Genomic DNA, 21918 nt, shown 5'->3' with positions numbered 1-21918 from the left:
GCCCTAAAAATTATTTTAACATATTTGATCACGCTGATCACTTAACTAGCCACACAAAAGTATAATTAAGAATATCTTGTGGCAGAATTAACAAGTTCAATATGCACTCTTTTTAAAAACAAATCCTTTTTTGTCAAATTTTACATTAAATAGCAGGCCTTATAAATTTTCATATAGAGTATGCCATACTCAGGAAAGGTATCTGAATTACCACTTATATGTGGAGTCTAAATTAAAAAAAAAAAAATACAAACAATAAAACAGTGTTGCCAGAGGCTGGGAGGTGGAGGAAGTAAAGAAAGGTTGGTAAAGGGCACAAGCTTTCAGCTATAACATGAGTAAGGTCTGAAGATCTAACATATGATGGCTACAGCTGATAACACTGTAGTGTATATTTGAAGTTTGCTAAAAGAGTAGCATACACAAAGAAAGGTTAATATGTGAGGTGATGCGTGTGTTAATGAACTAGATGGGAGAAATCCATTCACAATGTATACATACATCATGTCATCATGGTGTTTACTTTAAGTATATTAAAATATTATTTGTCATTTATGCCTCAATAGCACTACTTACTATTGTTTTGAAAATCTCAGAGTTCCCAACCAGTCGCTTGGAGATGAGTGCAGTTGCAGATATCTTTGACAGAGATGGTGATGGATATATTGACTACTATGAATTTGTAGCAGCCCTTCATCCAAATAAAGACGCGTATAAACCTATCACTGATGCTGACAAAATTGAAGATGAGGTACTCATTATCTTTCTATCACCTACAACAATAATAGTGTGTTCTGCCCAGGTATCATGTGCAGTTCATGCAGCCACTTTATTTATTTCCATGTTTAGATTTTAGATTAAGGCTTTAAGGATTCCACTATAGCATATTAACTTTAAAGTGGCTATTTCATCATTGTTTTTGGCAGGTGACAAGGCAAGTAGCAAAATGTAAATGTGCAAAACGATTTCAAGTTGAACAGATTGGAGATAACAAATACAGGGTAAGTTTTCAAAATAACTTTCACTTCTTTTAATGATTAAAATAGAAATTTGTATATGATTTGATAAGCATTTTTACAAGAATGCTAATTATTTATGTTTATCTGACACCAAATTTAATGGTATATGAAATTTGTCATTTTTAATTAGTCTCCATTTTATGTATTATGACTTACCTTTGATGTTTACAACACGTACATTACTTTTAAGAATAAAAGTAAGGAATCACATGTCTTATTTAGGTTGCTTCTATTATTTATAAAATATTTTATTGTGATTCAAGGTAAGTTCTCAGATTTTCAATAACAAAGCTGTTTCAATCTAGAACCACACAATTTAAAATGTTGGATCATTTTTTATAAACATAAAAAAGACAGTGTTTTCCAAGTGTGCAGTAATTTTTTCTTTTATTCAAATTCTCAGTAACTCAGTTCACCTTCAAAACAATTACTTGAAGACCAATGTGATTTCATCACTCTTTCTCTAACTTTTCTGTTTTTTGGAACATCTTTCACATAGTAGCTGGATTGGAAATGTGCTGAGTTTCCCTAATAGTATATTACTTAGAAATGAAGCGTTTTTCATTTTTGAAAAAAGTTCATCTCCATATTTGAATTTTAACTTAAATTTGAAACCCAAAGATTTTCAAAACAATTTGTAGAAAGTTTTCTGATTATTTGGTTTGAAGTTAGGATAAATGGGTCCCTGCACATTTCTGAACTAGACACTGTATCCCATAATGTGAGAAAGAAGCCCATAGTGTGAGAGAGAAAGATATTGTATGCATGTGTGTGTGTTCTAGAGTCATATAGAAAGTTTCCTGTTGAACTAATTGTGTCTTTCTTCCATTTTTCATTTTTTTTTTATCAGTTCTTCCTGGGAAATCAGGTATAAACCAGTGGAATGTATTCTCAAGTTCCCAATGACTTTTTAAAAACTTTAATTCATAATCATTAAAGCTTGCCATGGCCAATCTTTCCCATGCTGCCCCCCCACCCCCCAGCTACTACAATGTTGGTTGGCGTGGTGTTGCCGTAAATGCTATGAGGGTCCTTGATTGGGATTCCTGCTGCTGTGTGTCTTAAACGAGGAGATTACTTTTAAGCAAACCAGATAATTAATTGTAGCTTGACTCAGTACAGTGTCACCAATGCAATTTTCAGCTCCCATTTTTAATAATGATACTATTAGTATAGATTTTATGCAAATAGTCATTGGAACACAGGTATGTCTCTCTATACAGCTCTGTGTCTCCTCATTGGTGTTTAACTGTTGAGGACATAAGGTATGTAGTGGCTGGAGGAGGATTTCATCAGGCAAGTACATAGGAAGACAGAGTAGTGGGAAGTCTCCATGGCTCTCAGCCACAAGCAGTATGGTCTCTCCAAAGCAGCAATTACCTATTTGCTCTAAATCTTTGGTTTTGGACTTTGTGCCTTTGGAATAGAAATTTTAATGTTGAAGGCTTTTAATGCTATCATTTCTTTTGAGGAAATGTATCTGTTGTAACCAACATTAAATTATAGTCATACTTTATGTCTCACACTTAAGTCAGTATAAACTGTAGTCACACAGCATCATGATCAGAATTTTAGAACTTAAATACAAGAGAAATCAGGTTTTGACTTAAATAGGGCGATACTTCTGCTGTATGCTTTTGGAATGAATTGTGCTATTTAAATTTCCTGACCAAATCATATTATTAATTATATTATTAATCATATTATTAATATGCCACTCAGTTTTTAAGACATTTTATATCTTAAGTTTCAAGTTACCTGTAATCCTTATTTATTGGAAATAATTTTTAAATATAAATTTTTAATTACTTTGAGAAGATGTTTCTAAAACTTCTATTAGTTATAATACATAAAAAGTTACTTTTCAATTCTTGTTATTTTCTGAATTAGTAATTGTGATAACATCTTTTATTTGTGAAAGGATGAAAAAGTCACCTCAAGAGGTTTTAGTCACTGAAAGCACATTAGTCCATTTTTTCTTTTTTTTTTTTTTTTTTTTTTTTTTTTTATAGAGGCATGCTTTATTTATTTGTTTGCTGGTTTCTTTGTTTGTTTTGTTTATACATGCACTGGGTACAGTCAGAAGCGCGGGAGGGCGAGAGAATTCGCCAGAGCCAGAGCGGGGAGCAGAGCAGGCAGAAGGACCGAAGTACACTGCTGAGGGGAGCAGCGGGCGGCAGGAGAGGTCTGCGCGCCATGTGGGACCCTCCTCTGGTGGCCGGGGAGCAGCCGGGGATCGAACCGGCGCCGCAGAGGCCGCGCGCAGCTTCGCAACCCAGCGCTCAACCGCTGCGCCACCGGGGAGGCCCAGTCCATTTTTTCTTACCTTGCAATTTGGCTTTTGAGAAGATTAGGAAAATTCTAAAGGACAGTGTTAGCTGTTTAATAAATACCTTCTCAAGACAAAATCATTTTTTGTTATTAAAATTCAAATATGTCCACAAACTAGTTATTTCTTCAAAGCTCTTCTTTTGAACATAATTTTGGAACAAAACATACTAATCTAATTATCTGGTTCCTTAAGGGTAATTTTCTTTAAATCCCCTTCTTGCCCTTTGCTTATTAGCAGCGCCAAATTTATTCTAACAAATAAATATATATACATTGAATTTTTAATTTTGATTTACATTTCAGGAATAGGTTCAATTATAGAAAAGTATAAGTCTCAAGACTTAAAAATGGACTTAGAAATAGTGATACTTAGAAGGTTTGATGTAAAATGCATGAGTTGCTGCTGGTGCATTTTACATGCTTTCTAGGTTTTTCTGAGTTTCAGGATCTTGAATAATTGGCTTTGTTTTAGAGTTTTCTTCCTGAAATTCAGTGTTAAAGCTCATGGAAAAGTTGCAGATTATTTCAATTTAAAATTGTTTCTCCATCATGAGCCCAGACAAATAGTCAAAGTCACGATTGTACCTTACTTGCCTTACAAAGAAGCTATTTATGTTTTATTGGGTATTCATTTTGCTATGGTATCTACTGGGTTTACAACCATGAAATGCAGTATGGTGGCTTTTAAAAGCTGGACATGAGCCTATTAGAAATGTTTTAAAAGTATAAAATCATTTCTCATGGGCTTTCATAATATAGATCTTATGATCAGAACCTACCTATAGTCTAGGCATTTATTTAAGACTTGCGGAAATTGTAGCATATCCAAGTGATTGGAGATCCATTGAAAGGGCAAGAAAAAAGATAATTGTTAGTGTCAGCCATCTGCTTTGAGAAAAAAACCTTTTAAATTGAAAAGGTATATCATTGATAATGTGTCAGTGACTGTTCTAGTATTACAGAAATCGAAACTGGCACATAACCCAGCCTTCAGTAAATTGCCTTACCAGATGATCAAGGCTACAAAAATTTTAGTGGACTGAAATTTTTATTGATCATCTTCTTTGACCACTTTATCTCCCTGAGTCAGAATTACTGTTAGAGAAAACAAAGTGAATTTTTGAAGATTTCTCCCACAGATTACAGTGGAAAACAGTTTTAAATATGAGAGGACGTTTTAATGAAGAAGAATGTAGTTATTAAGTTTTCTTTAAAATCCTCTGGGCAAGTGAGTCAGTGCTTATTATAGCCCTAGTAATGTTTCTGTCATAAGAAAGAAAAATAATTTTTCAAAGAAAGATTTAGTATTGTACTTGATAACCTTTGTTATCTTTTTTCATACTATTTCCTTTGGGCTAAATCAGCATGCAGCCGTCTAACGCAGATCATTACAAATCCTTCTTTCTGAGATTTTTACTAATCACTGTGAACTAAGCAAGAAATTAAAGTTGGTTGCTTAAACTACCGCAGACCGCACATCATCCTTCAGCTTAGAATTACTACTGACAATTAGAGGGTCTTTCTCTCTTCATCTTTACAGTTTGGAGACTCCCAGCAACTGCGACTTGTTCGAATCCTGCGCAGTACCGTGATGGTTCGCGTTGGTGGTGGATGGATGGCTCTTGATGAGTTCTTAGTGAAAAATGATCCTTGCAGGGGTAAGGAGATGCGCATGTCAGGGTAACACCATGAGAATATAGCAGTTTTGTATTATTTTCCCAGCATCAAAAGCATACTGGTTATAATTTTAGTCATTATTACAACAGTGAATGTTTCACTTTGGTCTCTGTCAGCCTGAAGCTCTGAAAGAACTTGTGCAGTCATGTAAATCATGTTCTCATTTTTTTTTTTTTTTTTTTTTTTTTTTGTTTTTTTTTTTTTTACTTCTGCTGGATAAATATGAGACTTGTAGTCAGGAGATCTAGATTAGCTTTTCTTTATGGGATGCTCCCATCTGCAGTTTTCAAAATGAACAATGATACCAACCAGGGAAAGTATTTTATAAGTCCTTCAATAGCAAAGTGAGAGGAAAGAAAATTAAGGCGATGAAGATTGAGGGCACTAAGTAGCAAAAGTTTAAAGGTGAAAGTTTTATAAAATTAGGTCGAGGTGAGGAAAACAATACCTAAGAATTGAAAAATAATAACTGCTAGCTTGACTCTGACTTTGAAGTTACAGATTAGAGCATTAAAAATATAGACATATAATATGCCACCTCTCTTCTTATCTACCAGCGATCAGCCCTTGGTTAGCTTTTAATTTTCCTTATTTTTCAGAACCTACATTCAATTTTTTTTTTTTTTTTTTTTTTTTTTTTTGGTGGGACCCTCCCCACCGGCCGGGGAATGAACCGGCTATGCAGATGCTGCAGGCAGCCTCGCAGCCCAGCGCTCAACCGCTGAGCCACCAGGGGAGGCCCCCTACATTCAATTTTTGAATTCTTCCTTCTTTGGTTTACCTTACAAGTGACCCTTTGATTGCAGAGTTAAGACCTAGTCACACAGTAGGCCAATTTCTTTGAAAAAAAAGAACAATTTTTTGGGTGTGTGATTTTCTTAAATCTGTGAGCTCATTTTAATCTTACTAAATTAACAACAGCAAATGTTTGTACTGGAGCTATTAGACTTTTAAGTGTGTGGCCACACTTCCTCCAGTGGGGCCTCTTGCTTTCCTTGCTGGCATCTGAAGACACAGGTATGTCCAAATGGGTTCCTGTGCAGCCAGCAGGCCTCCCTGCTAAGGCCACTGTGGATTATTATCTCGCTGCCATTCTTAGTAACCCTGTTCTCTGCACATCAAAGATACACACCTGTAGAAAGAGGTAGGATGTGAGCAAAGCTACTTTTTGTTTTATCTTTTGAAAATTACACAACCTCAGGTCCTGCAGCATTGTTTATAGAACAAATTAGAACATATACTGATCTATTGGGTTACTTAGGAAAGTTAGCAAAACTGTGACAAAGTCCTCCAAATACGTTTTTCTTTTTGAGTCCGCCATTGAGTGCTTCTTTCCCTGATGCAACTTTTCTTCTAAATTGTGTGCTAAAGGCCGGACCTGAGCACCCTTTGCGTATTCAATTACTGTACTTTGTTTCTTCTCCTGCTAACAGTATTCTTTAATGTGATTGGTATCCTGTGTCATTTTTTCTAGTTCATCATCATGGGAGTAAAATGTTACGTTCGGAATCAAACTCTTCAATTACTACTACTCAGCCTACTATAGGTTGGCAACCCCTCTCTTTGCCTCTGCCCTCTTTTCTTTTTCTCTTTCCTACTTTTACATTCTTGCTTTAACCTTTTTGTTTTAAAATAACACGCTTCATCCGTTGCGTATGGCTTAACTCATGTCCAACTGAGCTGTTGCTTCCAAATTTTAATTTTGAAAATTTGACACATTTCTGGTGTGCTACAAATGCAGGTATCACAGAAGTGATCAAACACATGCTAACACGTTGCTCATCGGGTTCTCATGGGGTGTTCTCCGTGTGCATATGTGTTTGTATGAGTGTTGCATCACAATGACCTCATGGATCCTTGGGTCTGGTGTTTGTTATTGCATGTTAGTAAAACAGAGTTTTTCAAGGCACAAAATAAAAATGCTAGCTGCCTCATTTAAGTGAAAAACCTGAATGTTTATATGTTGTCACCATGATTAACAAGCCATCTCTCGTCCTGTATGATTCTATTGTTTAATGAATCCCAATGTTACAATACTGGCATTCTTCTTACCTCAGTAGTACATGCAAGAGACACAGTCCTGCCTTACTGGCTTGTCTTCTCAGTGTGGAGAAAGGGTGACGAAACCATGTGGGCATTGGTAGCCGGTGGATTAACAATATTTTAGCATGAGCTTTCCATTTTCATGCTGACTCTTTCTGTAATGGTGGTTATTCTCGCTGGTGTCTAGTGTTAGAGTAAGCATACTTTTTTTTTTTTCTTTCCCAAACTCACTTGTATCCAAAAGGAATGCATTGTAAAGAAATGCATTTAACTTTTTGTTATGCTGAGTTGGAGTTGGCATGGCAAAAAGATGTTCTTGAAATCCTCAGCGTGATCTCTGCTGCCAGGTGGTTGTTCTTCCTATAAACTACTGAATGCCTCTTATTTTTCCCCTTCCTCTTCTGTTTGTGTGCATTGTTGTGTGTTACTTAATCCAGCGAAAGGAAGGACAAATATGGAGCTACGTGAGAAGTTCATTTTAGCAGATGGTGCCAGTCAGGGTATGGCAGCTTTCCGACCCCGGGGCCGAAGATCCCGGCCTTCATCGAGAGGTGCTTCACCAAATCGATCGACTTCTGTGTCCAGCCAGGCTGGCCATGTGGCCTCCCCACAGGTCCCTGCCACCAGCACACCCAAGGTAGGATTGGGGCACGAAATATTTTCCTTCTCCCTTGCAATCTGTGTCTTGAGTATACTTTTGAATGTTTTAGGACCTTAGTATTTGTAGGATCGGTTTTCTCTATTTGTGCCTTTTCTCACAATAGGGGAAATGAAGGGCTTTTTTTCGCTTTTTACATATATGCTTTTGCCTGGTGGCCTATCTAGAAACTGTCTGTGTAGGAACTTTGGTTACCTTTCAGATAGGTTTATCCTTTTAAATCTTCAGTCATTTTTGTTTTGATATGTATGATTTGCCATCAAGTCTTTCCACTTATTTTTTTATTATCATTATCATCATTTTTACTATGAAATGTGACTGTGCTATGAACAATCTCTTTCTATGGCTTTGTATTTTATCTGCTATCCTTTACATTTGATTTGCCATTGTTCCATACAGATTCTCCATCCTTTAACACGCAATTATGGTAAACCATGGTTGACAAACAGCAAAATGTCAACTCCTTGTAAACCAGCAGAGTGCTCAGACTTTTCCGTGCCATCTGCAGAGGTATCGTAAGGCCCCAGATTCCAGTCTAACAGTTTTCCCTAACTGTAACTTCACCCACTAACATTGCTTCACCTCTCCCTTAAAAGATGTACTTTTGATAATGCTACATCTTTTTATACATGTCTATAAAATAAGTATCAACACAGCAGTTCTTGAAAACACAAAGTGTGAGGGGTCAACAGAAAAGACCTCTTATTGCACCTTGAGCTTGACACCTTCTGTCTGGACCTCTTTTGGTTTCTTGGTTTGTTTTTTGGTTTTCTTACTCATAATTCTTTTTCTTTCTCTTGGGAAAGCACATATAGGAGATCACATCCAGACCTAAGTAATTTTTTTTAAAACTGATGGTACGGTTTTACTTCCTGATATAATTTAGTCAAGAAATGCAATGCACTGGCTTTAGATGAGAGTGAGGCAGTATCATTGGCAAGAAAATCACTTAAATGAAAATGATGTTCATTGAGTGTTCACTATGGGCAAGGAGCTTCTGAATGTCTGTTACATGTATTTCTGCCCAGGAACAGTGAGTGGATGAGGTATAAATCAATAATTGGAGGTAGGCAGAGAAAATTTCATTGTCCTCATGATTCAGATGGAAATAATGAAAATACCTGGTTGAGAGTGGGAGAATTGCACAGAAACAGCTCATTCTTCAACTTTTCCTCAATCTCTCAGCCCCTCCTTTCCACTACTTTCCTCACATATGTTAGCATCATAAATCACATCTGGAGATGTCTGTCATTTACGATGAACAGTTACAACAAAAACTGAGAAAGGTTTAAGGTACCTCAAGCACATGTGTTGTAAGTATTGAGGGCTACGCTGGTCTCTTAGGTCAACTTTTTTAAAAATGGAGACTCCTCTAAATGAAAGTCTAAAATGTTATTTTGACTAATCTAAAACTATGTTTCATATCAAATAGCCTTATTAAATAAAAGCCAAGCAGTCAAACAAACAACAGTATACTTCTATGAGTCTCTTAAAACTACTAAGGGTAGAGTTTGATAGTAAGATCAAAACAATCAAGGCATTCTGAGTGTGAGGATTAATTGTGGTTATATATGTGAGGATAATTTGAAAACTTGTATTATATGAATACAAATTCTGTATTTAAATATATGTGTATGGCACATGTAAATAAATTATTAGTATTTTATTAATATACTAAATTATAACGGGTGATTCAAAATATATTTATATTTAAAACTGTTAATAAAGGAAAAGTTAATTTCAGAGAATTCACATGTAATATGTACAGATTGATCTCCAAAGAGCTCCCTGTGAGTTCATGGAGAAATATGACCTCCTTTACACTTCTCAGGAGATGTGCTTATATTTTTAACTTTGGGATAATGCCAAAATGTTGTAGTGATCTAGAAAAAATTGCAATTTTAGACTCAAAATTTCATAGTTGTGATTGCTTTAGACATTCTGTGAACTGTACAAATATTAAAAAAAAATTATCACCAAATGTTGCCTAGGTAGCGTGCATATAAGGACCAAAGGAGATAGAGCTAGGAAGTGAAATGACATGGTGTACAAAATTTTAAAGTGGCATTCTTTTTTATTTTTAAGTTAAGAAATGATTGCTTTGGAGACATTACTTATTTACTTTCTGTTCTATTTCCATGTATTTATTTCTGTCTAGTTCCCGAAAATCATTGCAGGCAACAGAATACCCAAATGCAATTTCTCAGAGCCCCTCTTCTCCCTGGCTTTTGTAGTCATGTCTCTTGGCATTGCTTGCTCTCTTAACTCTAATGATCACTGATGATCTGGAAGATACTAATGTGCTCACAGTTTGTCTGTTTCCTCATAACATCATTTGGGGATCTCCATCTGTATACTTTCTTCTCTATTGTGAATTCATCTTCTTTAGAGGTTCTCTTTGAAGGGAGAAATTGGGAATTTCGTGGAGTAAGCAAATGATAACCCCACCCCCTATGTAACTCCATACTACCAAGAGGTCTAGTTTGAGGGCTTCCACCTATCTGTGAAGTGATGTTGGTGGAATATTGTGGGACAGGAACACTATCTTGAGCTGTCTTTTCTCTGATTAAATACAGGGAACACCAATACAAGGAAGCAAGCTTCGACTTCCAGGATATTTATCAGGGAAAGGCTTCCACTCGGGGGATGACAGTGGCCTGATAACAACTGCAGCCACCAGAGTCCGGACTCAATTTGCTGGTAAGTAAGGCATATTTCTCTCTTTTGTTGTATAATCTGATAATTAAAGTAACTTTTCTTCCTAATTGGGGTAGAAATTACAAAATGAAGCTGCTGTATTCTTCTGAAATGATTCATGACTCTAAGTCTTCAGTAAAAGTAGGGAATAAGTGAGTCATGGGAATAAGTGAGTACAAAATTCCTTTTGGAATTACCAAAGAAAGATGAAAGAATGATTATAGAATACAATAAAATCTACAGTAACACCCTACCCCTTCAATCTGCAAGTCCTTGGTTCTTCTGCCTGCTTAGAAATTGCACTGGGTTCTGTTGTGGGTGATTGGAAAAACCCAGCCACAATTGCCATTATAGCAGTACTTCTCACATTTCTTCAAAGAATAGTGAACTTAACCCCTGAACTCAGCAAATGTGAAGCTTCTTTCAAGTTTCAAATCTTATCTTTTAAGTTCCTATGTGCTTTGAATTACTGTGTCTCAGGCAAAACTGCTATCTCAGAGTTTGTTCTCTACACTGCATACAACACTGGAAACACAGGCAAAACTTTGGAAAGCATAATCTTAAATGATAGGCATGTTCCTATGTCTCTTTGCAGTAAGTAGAATCCTATTTTAGGGGTAAGTCTAAACCTACCTTTTGTTTAAAAATCTAGCTTTCTGTATAACATTTCTGCTTATAAAGAAGCTGCCTTCCCTTGTAGAATGGAGACCCTCCTCTCCCCCCAAGTATTTTCATGGTACCTATTGGGTGTGAAGAAAACAATATTAAAATTGGCATTAGGTTTTATGAATCTGTGCAGATGGGCCTAATAATACCCATCGCTGCCCTTTATCCTCAGATTCCAAGAAGACACCCAGCCGACCAGGAAGCCGAGCCGGAAGCAAAGCTGGTAGCAGGGCCAGCAGCCGCCGAGGCAGTGATGCATCAGACTTTGACATTTCAGAAATCCAATCTGTGTGCTCAGACGTGGAGACTGTACCCCCAACACACAGACCTACACCCCGAGCAGGTTCTCGGCCAGCCACAGCCAAGCCTTCTAAAATACCCACACCACAAAGGAAATCACCTGCCAGCAAATTGGACAAGTCCTCAAAGAGATAGTGCGATGGGTCCACTATACCCTTCCTTGAGCATTTATTATTTAAGTTTGAAAACTGTAAAATATGATGTAGAAATTATTGTGAAATATTGCAAGAGGTGAGTTTAAAATTCTGCAGATGGCCTTATTTGTGTATTTGTCTTTTTATTTTATCTGTATAATTTTTTTGGGGTCAGATATTCTGGGGTTAGAGTCACATCATATGTGAGCGGGAGAAAAAAGCTTTTAACATGCACTAACATTTCTGCACCGAAAGGTGTGGAACACACACTAAAACCAGTCACTGTACCTCCAGGTAAGTCCCCATCCTCCGATACAGTCGTAGCACGGCATCCGCAGCTGATGCTAGGATACCTGGTGACATATTCTTGTTTTTGCAGAAACTGTAAACAACTGAAGGTGGGGATACACTTCAGGTTGATTTCAATGTAAGCTAAAAGGTGGAAAGCAGAAAAACAGACACAGTTTTTTAAGCAGTATCTGACAGAAACTCAAAGGAAGTTGCTTTAGACACTTGCCAGTGCTCTGATATTCAAGAACCTTGCAGCATTTCCGTGCCATTGCTTTACATGAAGCCAGAGGCATCCTGGATATTAGACCTATAATACTGTAAGAATATAATTAAAAAGTGCATTCTTATAAATGTGAGGTTTTCTTTTGCTTGAGTGGACATAGCACCTGTATCATTGAACTCATTTTGTATCAAAGCAAGCTTGCTTGCAGAAAGCTATGAAATAAAACACGTCCCTTAACTACATTGCAATGGAATTAAGTTTTTTTCCCTAGGGAAAATCAGTGTATTTTTTTATGAGCAATAGCAATTTGGAGTGACCAAAAGATACTTAAAAATGGGTTTATTTTGATTTCTCATCTGAAATAATTATGTTCTGGTATTATATCTATATTTAATAAATATATACATTTTAATTTATTATGTATACTCACATACTATAGAAAGATATTAGTATGCATTTAATAAAACATATTCACTTGAACACATGGAATACCTGATTCTTTAAACTTTTTCTGTTGTTTATTGTTTTAAATAAATGATGCAAGCATGTTATGTTTTTATTAATAGTGTGACAGGCTCAGTTTGGGGGGAACATCAAAACACATGCTAAAAATATTAGCCACTCATTCTACAAATATTTTTAATAAATACCAATTATGTGCCAGACACTATCAGTGACCCTGAGTCTAAGGGTCCCTACCTCCTTATATTCAGAAAGGAAAGAGTTTAATCAAAAAATCACTGAAAAAAAAAAAAAAACCACAAATTGCAACCGGAGGATGTACAGCAGGGTCACTGATTTTATTTACATCATATAGTGGTACTCTTCTGTCCTGTGTACCTATAAAAATCAAGTTGCATGTAACAAAGTGAGATCTGGACCTTGATCCTGGTTTTCAGATTCCAAACTCAGTATTAATTCTGCCCCACTGAATGTTCGTAGAGGGAAAACAAGTCAGAGAGTTTTCCTGAATATAAAAATGGCATCAAATACAGTTAGAAGGATGACTGATTGTTACTTGGGAATGCCAGATTCACAGCTTTCTATATAACTTTGTGAATGTACTTCTGCTAAGAGCAGTGGTGGTAGCAGGGTTCAAGGTGATGGTATATTTTTCCCTGTTAAGTCTTTCTCAGGAAGGCTTTCTCAGGAGTTTCCACTAACACAAATTCAGTGCTATTTTGAAGCAATAGTAATTCCTTCTTTCTCAAAACATTTCTCAGATGGGGTCCCCTGATGGAAAGGGTAATTCTAACCTGAGAGATCACATGTTATAATTCAAGCATTTAACTCTAAACCTGAAATTTCATTTGTCATCTGAGAAGGCAATTGAAAGTGTTTTTATTCCTTTGGTGCTTTGCATATGATCACATTTCCACTTCAAAGACAAACTTAAGGGAATGATTTTATCTCAGTCTGTTTGAATGCCACCCCTGTTAATGGGCAAGGGGATTTGCTTTCTGTAGAAGTAAAACAAACTTTTGGAAAGAGATAAGTGGTTTGAAATATTTCTGAGAAGTCTTAGATGCTGCTCCTAGTTATCATCGATTGCCCTCTCTGGGGAACTTTTGCAGTTTTGACGTGATGCATGAAATTTGTTCCTCTTAAACTAATCCTAGAACCTAGCACCTCAGGGAGACTTCTGAGTAGTCCTGTAAGTTTCAGTGAATATGACACTGCCTTACTCACAACCCTTCTCTTCTTTCCCTCTCTTCTTCCTCCCTTCTTACCCCCCCTTCCCTTCCCTCCTCATTTCCTTCCTTCCTGCCTCCTTCCCTCTATCTTTGTTTTCTTCCTTCCTCAAAAAAGAATGACATTGGAATGAATCTCAACTCTAAAAATCATATTGTAGGGGCCTCCCTGGTGGCACAAGGGGTTAAGCACAGCACCGTGAACCTGTCCCCAGCCTCTGCAGCTCAAGTTTGATTCCTGGCCAGGGAGCTACCCACATGGCATGGCAGACCTCTCCTGTCTCGCCCGCTGCTCCCCGCAGCAGTGTATTTTAGTCAGTCTGCCTGGTCTGTTCCCCACTCTGTCTCTGGTGAATCCTCTCACCTTCCGCACCTCTAGCCTGTACCCCAGCTCTTGTATGCATAAATAAATCAATCTTTTGAAAAAATCGTGTTGTTAAGATTGATTCTTAAATATTGGGGAAGCTGAGTCATGGAGTTGATTTTTCTGTCTTAAAAATCAAAACTACTAATTCTCTTGTCTTGTGTTTCTTTTGAAATAATGGAGCATTCTCTTTGACTTCATTGAGAAGGTGGGCCTGGAAAAATTTCAGATCTGGTTCCTTTGATGGCAAATATCAGTAGAAAAGCTTGGAAATTGCCTTGTTGGCTATTTGGGGATGACCTGTAAATATGGAAGGGAAGAAAAGACTGAGAAAGAATCCTACTTCCTCTTTTGGGGATTAATTTGAACATTACATACTTGCAATAAGGAAAATTTTAATGAGATACAATAATCAACTACTTGTAGACAAGTTACTTTGAAATGCTTGTGCTTTATTATTAGATGGGTGGTCACCCAAAAGTACATTCGCAAACGCCAACATTTCTGTGCTATCTGATGACATGCCACCTAGCTTTCAGTTTACTCTTAGAGGGAGGTCCCACAAAGAAGTCAAGGGCATTTTAACTGTGTCATTTTGTTCTTAAGTAACTTCCCTTGAGTCATGTTAGGAGTTGATGTGACAATTAGCAAAATCTACTTAAAAGTGAAGAGAGTCTGTGGATGAGATATTTGTGCAAGACAGAAGTTATATGATTATCTTAAATATCCAACTTAAGCCACCAAATTGTGCAACTATGGTTGATTTTATTTAGTTTCAGTGTCTGTGGAGAGAATTATATAGTTAGGGTGATATAATAATAAAAATAGGGAATTTTGCTGTTTCTATTGATTTACCTGTGCTTGAATTGTACTACATTATTAGAAATTGAAGACATAGGAGATAAGAATAAGTTGGTGTTTAAGAAGTTTTCAAAAGTTATCCTCAAAAAGAAACAAAACATTTTTGCAGAATGTTACTAATCTTAAAGTACAAGCTACTTTTACCCCAGAACAATGACAGGGAAATGTAATTCCTGCAGCCTTAGAATCTAACTTCTATGCCAGTGGTCTCCAGACTTTGTTGGCATATTTCCATCAGTAAAAACTTGAGCAACAGCTTGCAATGTGTTTGTATTAATTTCTTCTAAAATATTTGCACATACTTTATCTTGTGGACTTAGAATTAGTCACCACTCTGTGGAGAAAAGGAAAACTTAACCCATTAGAAGAATGGTCTGGTGGGAAAAGGGTCCTAGCCAGCTGCATTCTTTTCCCTACAGCCCTCTTCCCCACTCCCCCAATGCAGCTAACATAGGTGGGATTTCTCAGTTTTAAAAAAAAAAAAAGTCACATGGGTGCAGCGGTTGAGCACACCCATAAATCTTTAAAATAAAATAAATCTTTAAAATAAATTTAAATAAAATAAATCTTTAAAAAAATAAATTAATTTAAAAATTTTAAAAACTCACATGATGACAAGCCCATTGGAGAAACAAAGCATGCATTTTGATAATTTGCTAACAAAAATGAGCAACTTTTTGTCCAAGTAAAGTGTCTCTCTTATGCCCAGAGGTATTGTCTGTCACTCAAAACAACAAACAAAACAGGTTAGCGTACAAATGGGCATCAGTATGACTCTGAATGGATATGATGAGGGCAGGGAAGATAATAAACATTCTTCAAATACAGTGAAAGGATTGATGGGAGGGAAGACTCTAGGTCCTCCTACATGTTTTGGTAATTTTACGGTAAACCATCACCTAATATTAAGCTATACAGAATGAAATTCCTGACCTGTGGTTATCTGCATTTTAAATAAAACATCCTTGAAAATAAACCTGTCAAGTGAGCAGCTAATTAAGAGCACTAAATCTAAGATGTGATTATTTGTAGTCAGTGAGTGGAGATGCTCCCAGGAATTAACTGGTTAGCCAGGGTTAATATTGTACTCAAATTTTCTTCCAAGGGGGTCTCACATTTGGAGCACAGGATTTTTTTTTTTTTTTAAAAAAAACAACAACCCATACTTCTTTATGAAGCAGGGGAAATAAGTTTGGCAACAAATAAAGCATGCCCCGATGGACCCTTTGTCCTTGTAAACACATGCCAGTGTGGTTTGATATTTGGTTTGTGCCAGTGAGGTACTTTTAATTTTCAGAGGAGCTGCTTCATAGTGTTCTCTAGAACACTGAAGTGTACAAAACACCTCACGCACAGGCAGTGTTTTGTGGACATTGAATTAAAGTTTATCAAATAGGTTTTATGTATAATGAAGTAATATTACTTTGAGTTTCTTGGAACAGTCATGAGTCAGCATCCTGTGAATTATTATTTAATAATCCAAAAATGATAGCTAGTGCTTTTCATATATCAGCTGTCAGGGGAAGAGCTGTTTTTGTTACTGCGAGCCAAAAGAATACTGGAGCCACTTGGAGAGTTGGACTATTCCCCTAACCCCTCACATATACACTATTGACGGGGAGGGAAAGAATGAATGAATGGAATCAGGATTCTTGCAGTTCTCTGTGTGCTAAGAACATCGTTTTCTTAATTCTTCTCCAACCCTTTGAGAGAGCCATCAACCTAAATTGCTGGTAAGGAATCTGATAAAACCAAAGCTCTGAAAGTCACAACCAGTCACTCAGTCAGCAAAGGAGTGTGTGTTATAGTGCAGCTGACAGAAGTCAAAGCCTGTGGTCTTGTGTGAAAAGCTGGTTTTCAGATTTCCTTTTTGTTCTTGACCTGCATCTTACTGATTGATTTGTAGCCTCATCTGTCCCTAATTTGAATGCTTTACCAACAACAAAAAAATACTGAAATGTTTACTTCCCTATCCTGTTACCCACCAACAAAAAAGTGAAATAAAGCATACATTTTAAAAATAGAATTCACCTACTTTATGCAAATGTTATTTGTCTGAAAGCTACATGTGGAGAGGGAATATAAAGAGAAGGTGGAAGGATTTAAAATACCAATTGGATAACAAGAAATGTGGGTGTTCAACATTGTGATAGAGATGCAAAATGTACAAATGATTTGTGCACAGCTTTGCAGGGACGTCTTTGGCTTTGGAGTCTAATATGTAAACACTGTTTAGGATTAGATTGAATTATGGATCCAGATGGGTAGAGAAGTCCATCTTTTGTGCCAAGATTCTTGGCTTATAATTAATTGCCTTTTAACTCTTTGCTATGCAGTTGTTGGGTCTTTTAAAATCAAGGGTGGCTTTTGCAGTGAAGTGTCTTTCCCTTCCTCACTTCCATATAGAAACCTGTTCCACTCTTAAATATATGACTGCAAATGCTAGAATAACAACACTATCTGATGTGTACCTACCAGCAGGTTTGTGGGAAAATATTAGGGAAGATCAATCAACAGCAGCTTTTAGGACCCATTCTAGAACATACATTTTTAAAATGCAAAATAGGGGTCTTCTTGGTGGTTAAGACGAAACCTATGAAGCTATTTGCAGCCTCTGCAGCACGAGTTCGATCCCCGGCCAGCCAAGGAGAAATCCACATGGCACAGCAGACCTCTCCTGACTCACCCGCTGCTCCCCTCAACAGTGTATTTCTTCAGTCTGCCTGTTCTGTTTCCCACTCTGTCTCTGGTGAATCCTCTCACCCCCCACACCTCTTGCCTGTACCCCAGTTCTTGTATGCATAAATAAATAAATCTTTAAAAAAATAAAATGCAAAATAAACCATCTATTTACGGCAAAGACTTAGTGTTACCTTCCCTGGATGGCATCCTGTGAGGTAGATGCATTAGAGTGATTACCCATCTGCTCACCCATCTTGTCTGTTAACTGACCTGAACAATGTTTGCCAAACAATTGCTGGTATGAAACACCCCACTCACTCACATGTAACTCTACACAGCAGGGGTCTCTTCAGTTTTTAAATCTAAGTTTTTTTAATTGTCCTAACTCCAAGCTTGAGTTTCTAAACCAGAAAACATTTGAAAAGCAAATAGAGGTTTGGTAAAGATTTACAAAAGTGCAAAAACAATCTGGACATGCTAGATTGACAACCTATCAAAAAAGCTAAAATTGAAAAGTTTTACAAATTTGGGATGGGTAAACCAAATGCAGGATATAAGAAATTTGTCCAGAGTGTGAGACAAAAAAGGTGGTTGTCGTGGATAGCTTGGTAGAAGTAAGTTGATAATGTGTAATATGGTCTGAAGATGCATTAATAGAAATATAGTGCTCTGCACAAGGGAGAAGAGAAAGTTCTGCTCTATTGCAGAACCTCTGATATGAGATTGGCTGACTCTACAGGTGAAGAACGTGAAGAACCAGGGGTCCACTCAGAACCATAATGGAAATGGAATAATATGGAAGAATAAGACTTTATTTTATATGTTAATATAAATGCCTGCCAGTTAATTATTTCAGGAATTCATCTTCTCAAGAGCATCTACACAGTTTTATATACTGCTTATTTTAATGACAATATTGTCATTTTAATGACAATACATCAGATCAGGATACTTAACCACAATTTTGATGGAAAATTTCACTTAAACATTTAAGTGGGCTAATAAAAATTATTTTCTTGAACAGCATCGTTACAAGTTACAGTTACTATAGTTGAGAAGAAATGATCACTATCTGTGACTTTGTACTTTCAAGACACAGATGTGGGAGCCAGAACTCACACATTAGAAAATCTATGAACAATAATGGTTTCCCACTGACTCAGGTAATACATGCATTCCATGCTTTTCAAAGGTTTGCATTACTCTTCTTGGCTTATATGAAGACCTATATTAGTACCTGGTTTTGCTAACTTAAGACAAATCTGAAAAGCACTTCTGCTTTTACTACAATAAGTCAAACTCATAGCAGGAATTTAGAATACCTAAATAAGGGACCAGGAAAAAGACTAATTATAATAAAGAAAAATCAAAATTAACAAGCATCTATAAACCAGAGACATGGAGGGGGAAGGAGTGAGAGGGATTAGGGTCAAAATAAGGAGGGGTGTAATTGTATGGGTGTAAGATCAGGAATGGACACGGTGCAGGTTTCTGATCCAGCAGACTGAGTAAAGGAGGAGTCAGAGTCCTCAGTGGTTTTTGCAGATCTTTTATTGGGGTTCACCAGGCTTGCGGCAGGCAGGAGTGCTGGGGGGCCGGGAGGCTGGCAGGCCTCCCAGCCCCCAGCAAATCCTCACTCTCTCTGGGCTCTCTGACTTTCTCTCTGCTTCTCTGCTTCTCTCGGCTTCTGTTCGTTCTTGGCTTCTCCTCGGCTTTTCTTTCAGCTTCTCCTCAGCTTTTCTTTCAGCTTCTCCTCAGCTTCTACTGGCGTCCTCGTGACGCCGCCCTTAAAAGCCCAGTCTTAGCCCAGGTGAATCCCATCTACCTATGCCCACACCCTACTCCAGGTGCCCCCCCATCAGGCATGCATTCAGGACCGCAAGGATCCATCATCTATCCTGATGGCGGGAGGGCAGAAAAGCCTGACATTTTTCCTTACCCTGCAATGGGGAATATAACCAAAATGAAAATACATACATTGTGCAAAAATGAAAAATGATGTAAGAATTATATAAAATAAAAAATAAGTCAAAAGCGGAAAAATGGGGCCTCCCTTGGTGGCACAGGTGGTTGAGTGCCACGCTGTGAAGCTGCCCACAGCCTCTGCAGCGCGGGTTCAATCCTGGGGCCGGCAAGGGTCCCACATGGCGCAGCAGACCTCTTCTGTCTCCCCCACTGCTCCCCTCAGCAGTGTATTTCATCAGTCTGCCTGTTCTGTTCCCCGCTCTGTCTCTGGTGAATCCTCTCATCCTCCCGTGTGTCTGGCCTGTACCCTGGTTCTTGTATAAATAAATAAATAAATCTTTAAAAAAAAAAAAAAGGCGGAAAAGTGCCCTTCAGGGCTCACTGCGCCTGCGCCTGGAGGCACCGCCCCTGGCAGCAAGAGTGGTGGGACCAGACTCCTTCCCCAGGAGCTCCTTCACAAGCCTGAGTATTTATCACATTACTCCTGCTTTTACTATATGTGTGTGCGGTTATGTTTTATGTATTATTTGGTGTGATTTGATAGGTTATTTTTCTGGATCTGGGCAGGCTCAAATTTTTTTCTATTTAAGCCAGTGGTGCTGCTCCTTAGCCTTAAGGAGCTTAGGCCGCTTTGGCTCAGGAAAGTTCTCACTGGAACACTCTGCTTTCAGATTACAGGGAATCGGTTAATTTTCATTTTAGAGACTGAGAAAACAGAGATTAAATTGCCCATGGTCGTAAAGTCGCAGAACTAAACCCAAGTCTGTCTGACCTTAATGCGTCTCCAGTTTTCTTTAAATATTTGAGAGACCACCAATGACTAACAGATTTATAATTCATCATGAGAAAGAACTTTGTATTCATTACAGCTGTGCTAAGGTGGCTGCCTTGAAAGTAGCATTGGAGAAAATGCAGAACACCTGCTAAATTTGAATTTCAGCGAATAGTGACAGTTTTTGTGTGTGCGTGTATAATTATGTGCCAAATACTGCACAGGACATTCTTGTGTGAAATATTATTAATTGTTAATCTGAAATTCACATTTAAGTGCATTTTTATTAGTTAACTCTTGCTCGCCTGTTTAGAAACAACAGCTTTTCCAGGTGCTTGTGGTTAAAAGCCCTGTGATCACATGGAGATGCGGGATTGTGTGTCTGATAGTGGGAAAGAGTCGAGTTGAGGCTGTATGGAAAATGGAGCCCAGATCCAATCACCTCCACGATGAGGTGGGAAAGCTAAATGACTTTATAATTGATGGCTTTGAGAAACAGGGATTCTTTATGGTCTTTGTAGCTTGTTCCTCCGGCAGGATCATCTCAGGTAGGTAGAGAGGACAGGTGAAAGCAAAGGAGAACATTACTGCTCATGATTAAGATTTCTTGAACTGTGTTGGTGGCAGAGATAAGGGGAAACACATCTCCCCCGAGAACTGAGTTTCTACCCGAAATTCTGAAATGTTCACAAGCAAGGCACAACATGTCTAGTGTATTTTCTGTTTTGTTCCCAAAGGGATAAAATATTTGCAATTTTATTCCTAGGGATGGGGATTAGGTTAAGTAGTGCCTGGCAGACCATCCAAATCACTTAAGAAGATAAGTTGAAAGTTGGCCCTCCTTTGAAGTTTATGAAACCATTATTTTAGAAACATTTCTTAATGTTTCTGAATGAGACATTTTAGGAGGCTTCTTCCTTAATGGATTTCTTATAGCAAATAGTATTAACAACCTGTCACAGGAAATCCTTAAATAGTTCAGTGCTGATAATTGACAAATAACGAAAGTTCAGCTGAGGTGCCTTTCAAATTTGGTTCTCCCATGCAGTGTGATCTGTTTACTGGAAACTGTTGTTAAGATTGTAAAAACAAACTCCATCTGGGCGCCGGAACATAAATGCAGGCTGTCCCTGCAGGAAAAAAATCATCTGTGTGTGTGCTTGAAGTTAGCAGTATTTCTATAGCTATATTTATGAGTTACAAATTATGAGAGATACTTGAAAATTCCCCTAGAGAAACAAGTAGGGAGCAAAGCCATGTTGTTATGGGGAAACCAATATATAAAACAAACCCAGTTTTAGAAAATGGTTTCATTATTTTATAAGTAAAAACTGGCCTACCCTAAAAAAATAAGATGCTATTAATTTCTCTACCCAGACCAAGTCTAAAAAAGCCTGACAATACAACAAGGAATTTTTAAAACTATAATTTTGGAGTAGGGAAAACTTTTGTAAGCAAGACACGAAAGAAAGATGGATAAATGCCCATGTTTCAAAAAATACCACAAAGTCAAAAGAAAAAAACTAGAAGAAATAGTATAGCAG

At 37.5% G+C, this 21918-nt stretch overlaps 1 protein-coding gene across 17 annotated transcripts in view; it reads left to right on the top strand.

The window, feature by feature from the left end:
* The window catches only part of DST (dystonin), a 415236-nt gene extending 402717 nt beyond the window's left edge, over positions 1 to 12519 (top strand). For 12 of the 17 annotated variants that reach the window (XM_037519891.1, XM_054698893.1, XM_037519898.1 and 9 more), the window contains 8 exons: positions 597 to 751; positions 927 to 1001; positions 1870 to 1887; positions 4891 to 5008; positions 7508 to 7707; positions 8128 to 8238; positions 10305 to 10428; positions 11264 to 12519. In XM_037519891.1, coding sequence (XP_037375788.1) covers positions 597 to 751; positions 927 to 1001; positions 1870 to 1887; positions 4891 to 5008; positions 7508 to 7707; positions 8128 to 8238; positions 10305 to 10428; positions 11264 to 11526 — 1064 coding nt within the window. In that variant the 3' untranslated portion in view covers positions 11527 to 12519. The remainder of the gene's footprint in view (positions 1 to 596; positions 752 to 926; positions 1002 to 1869; positions 1888 to 4890; positions 5009 to 7507; positions 7708 to 8127; positions 8239 to 10304; positions 10429 to 11263) is intronic. The other 5 variants (XM_054698894.1, XM_054698899.1, XM_054698898.1 and 2 more) reach the window with 2 other exon arrangements.
* The last annotated feature ends 9399 nt before the right edge of the window (positions 12520 to 21918 follow it).

This window comes from Talpa occidentalis, unplaced genomic scaffold, assembly GCF_014898055.3.
Source record: "Talpa occidentalis isolate TD23 unplaced genomic scaffold, MPIMG_talOcc4v2.1 talOcc4.2, whole genome shotgun sequence".
NCBI lineage: Eukaryota > Metazoa > Chordata > Mammalia > Eulipotyphla > Talpidae > Talpa > Talpa occidentalis.
The sequence above is the reverse complement of the archived record's forward strand: the minus strand, read 5'-3'. Positions and strand labels throughout refer to the sequence as shown.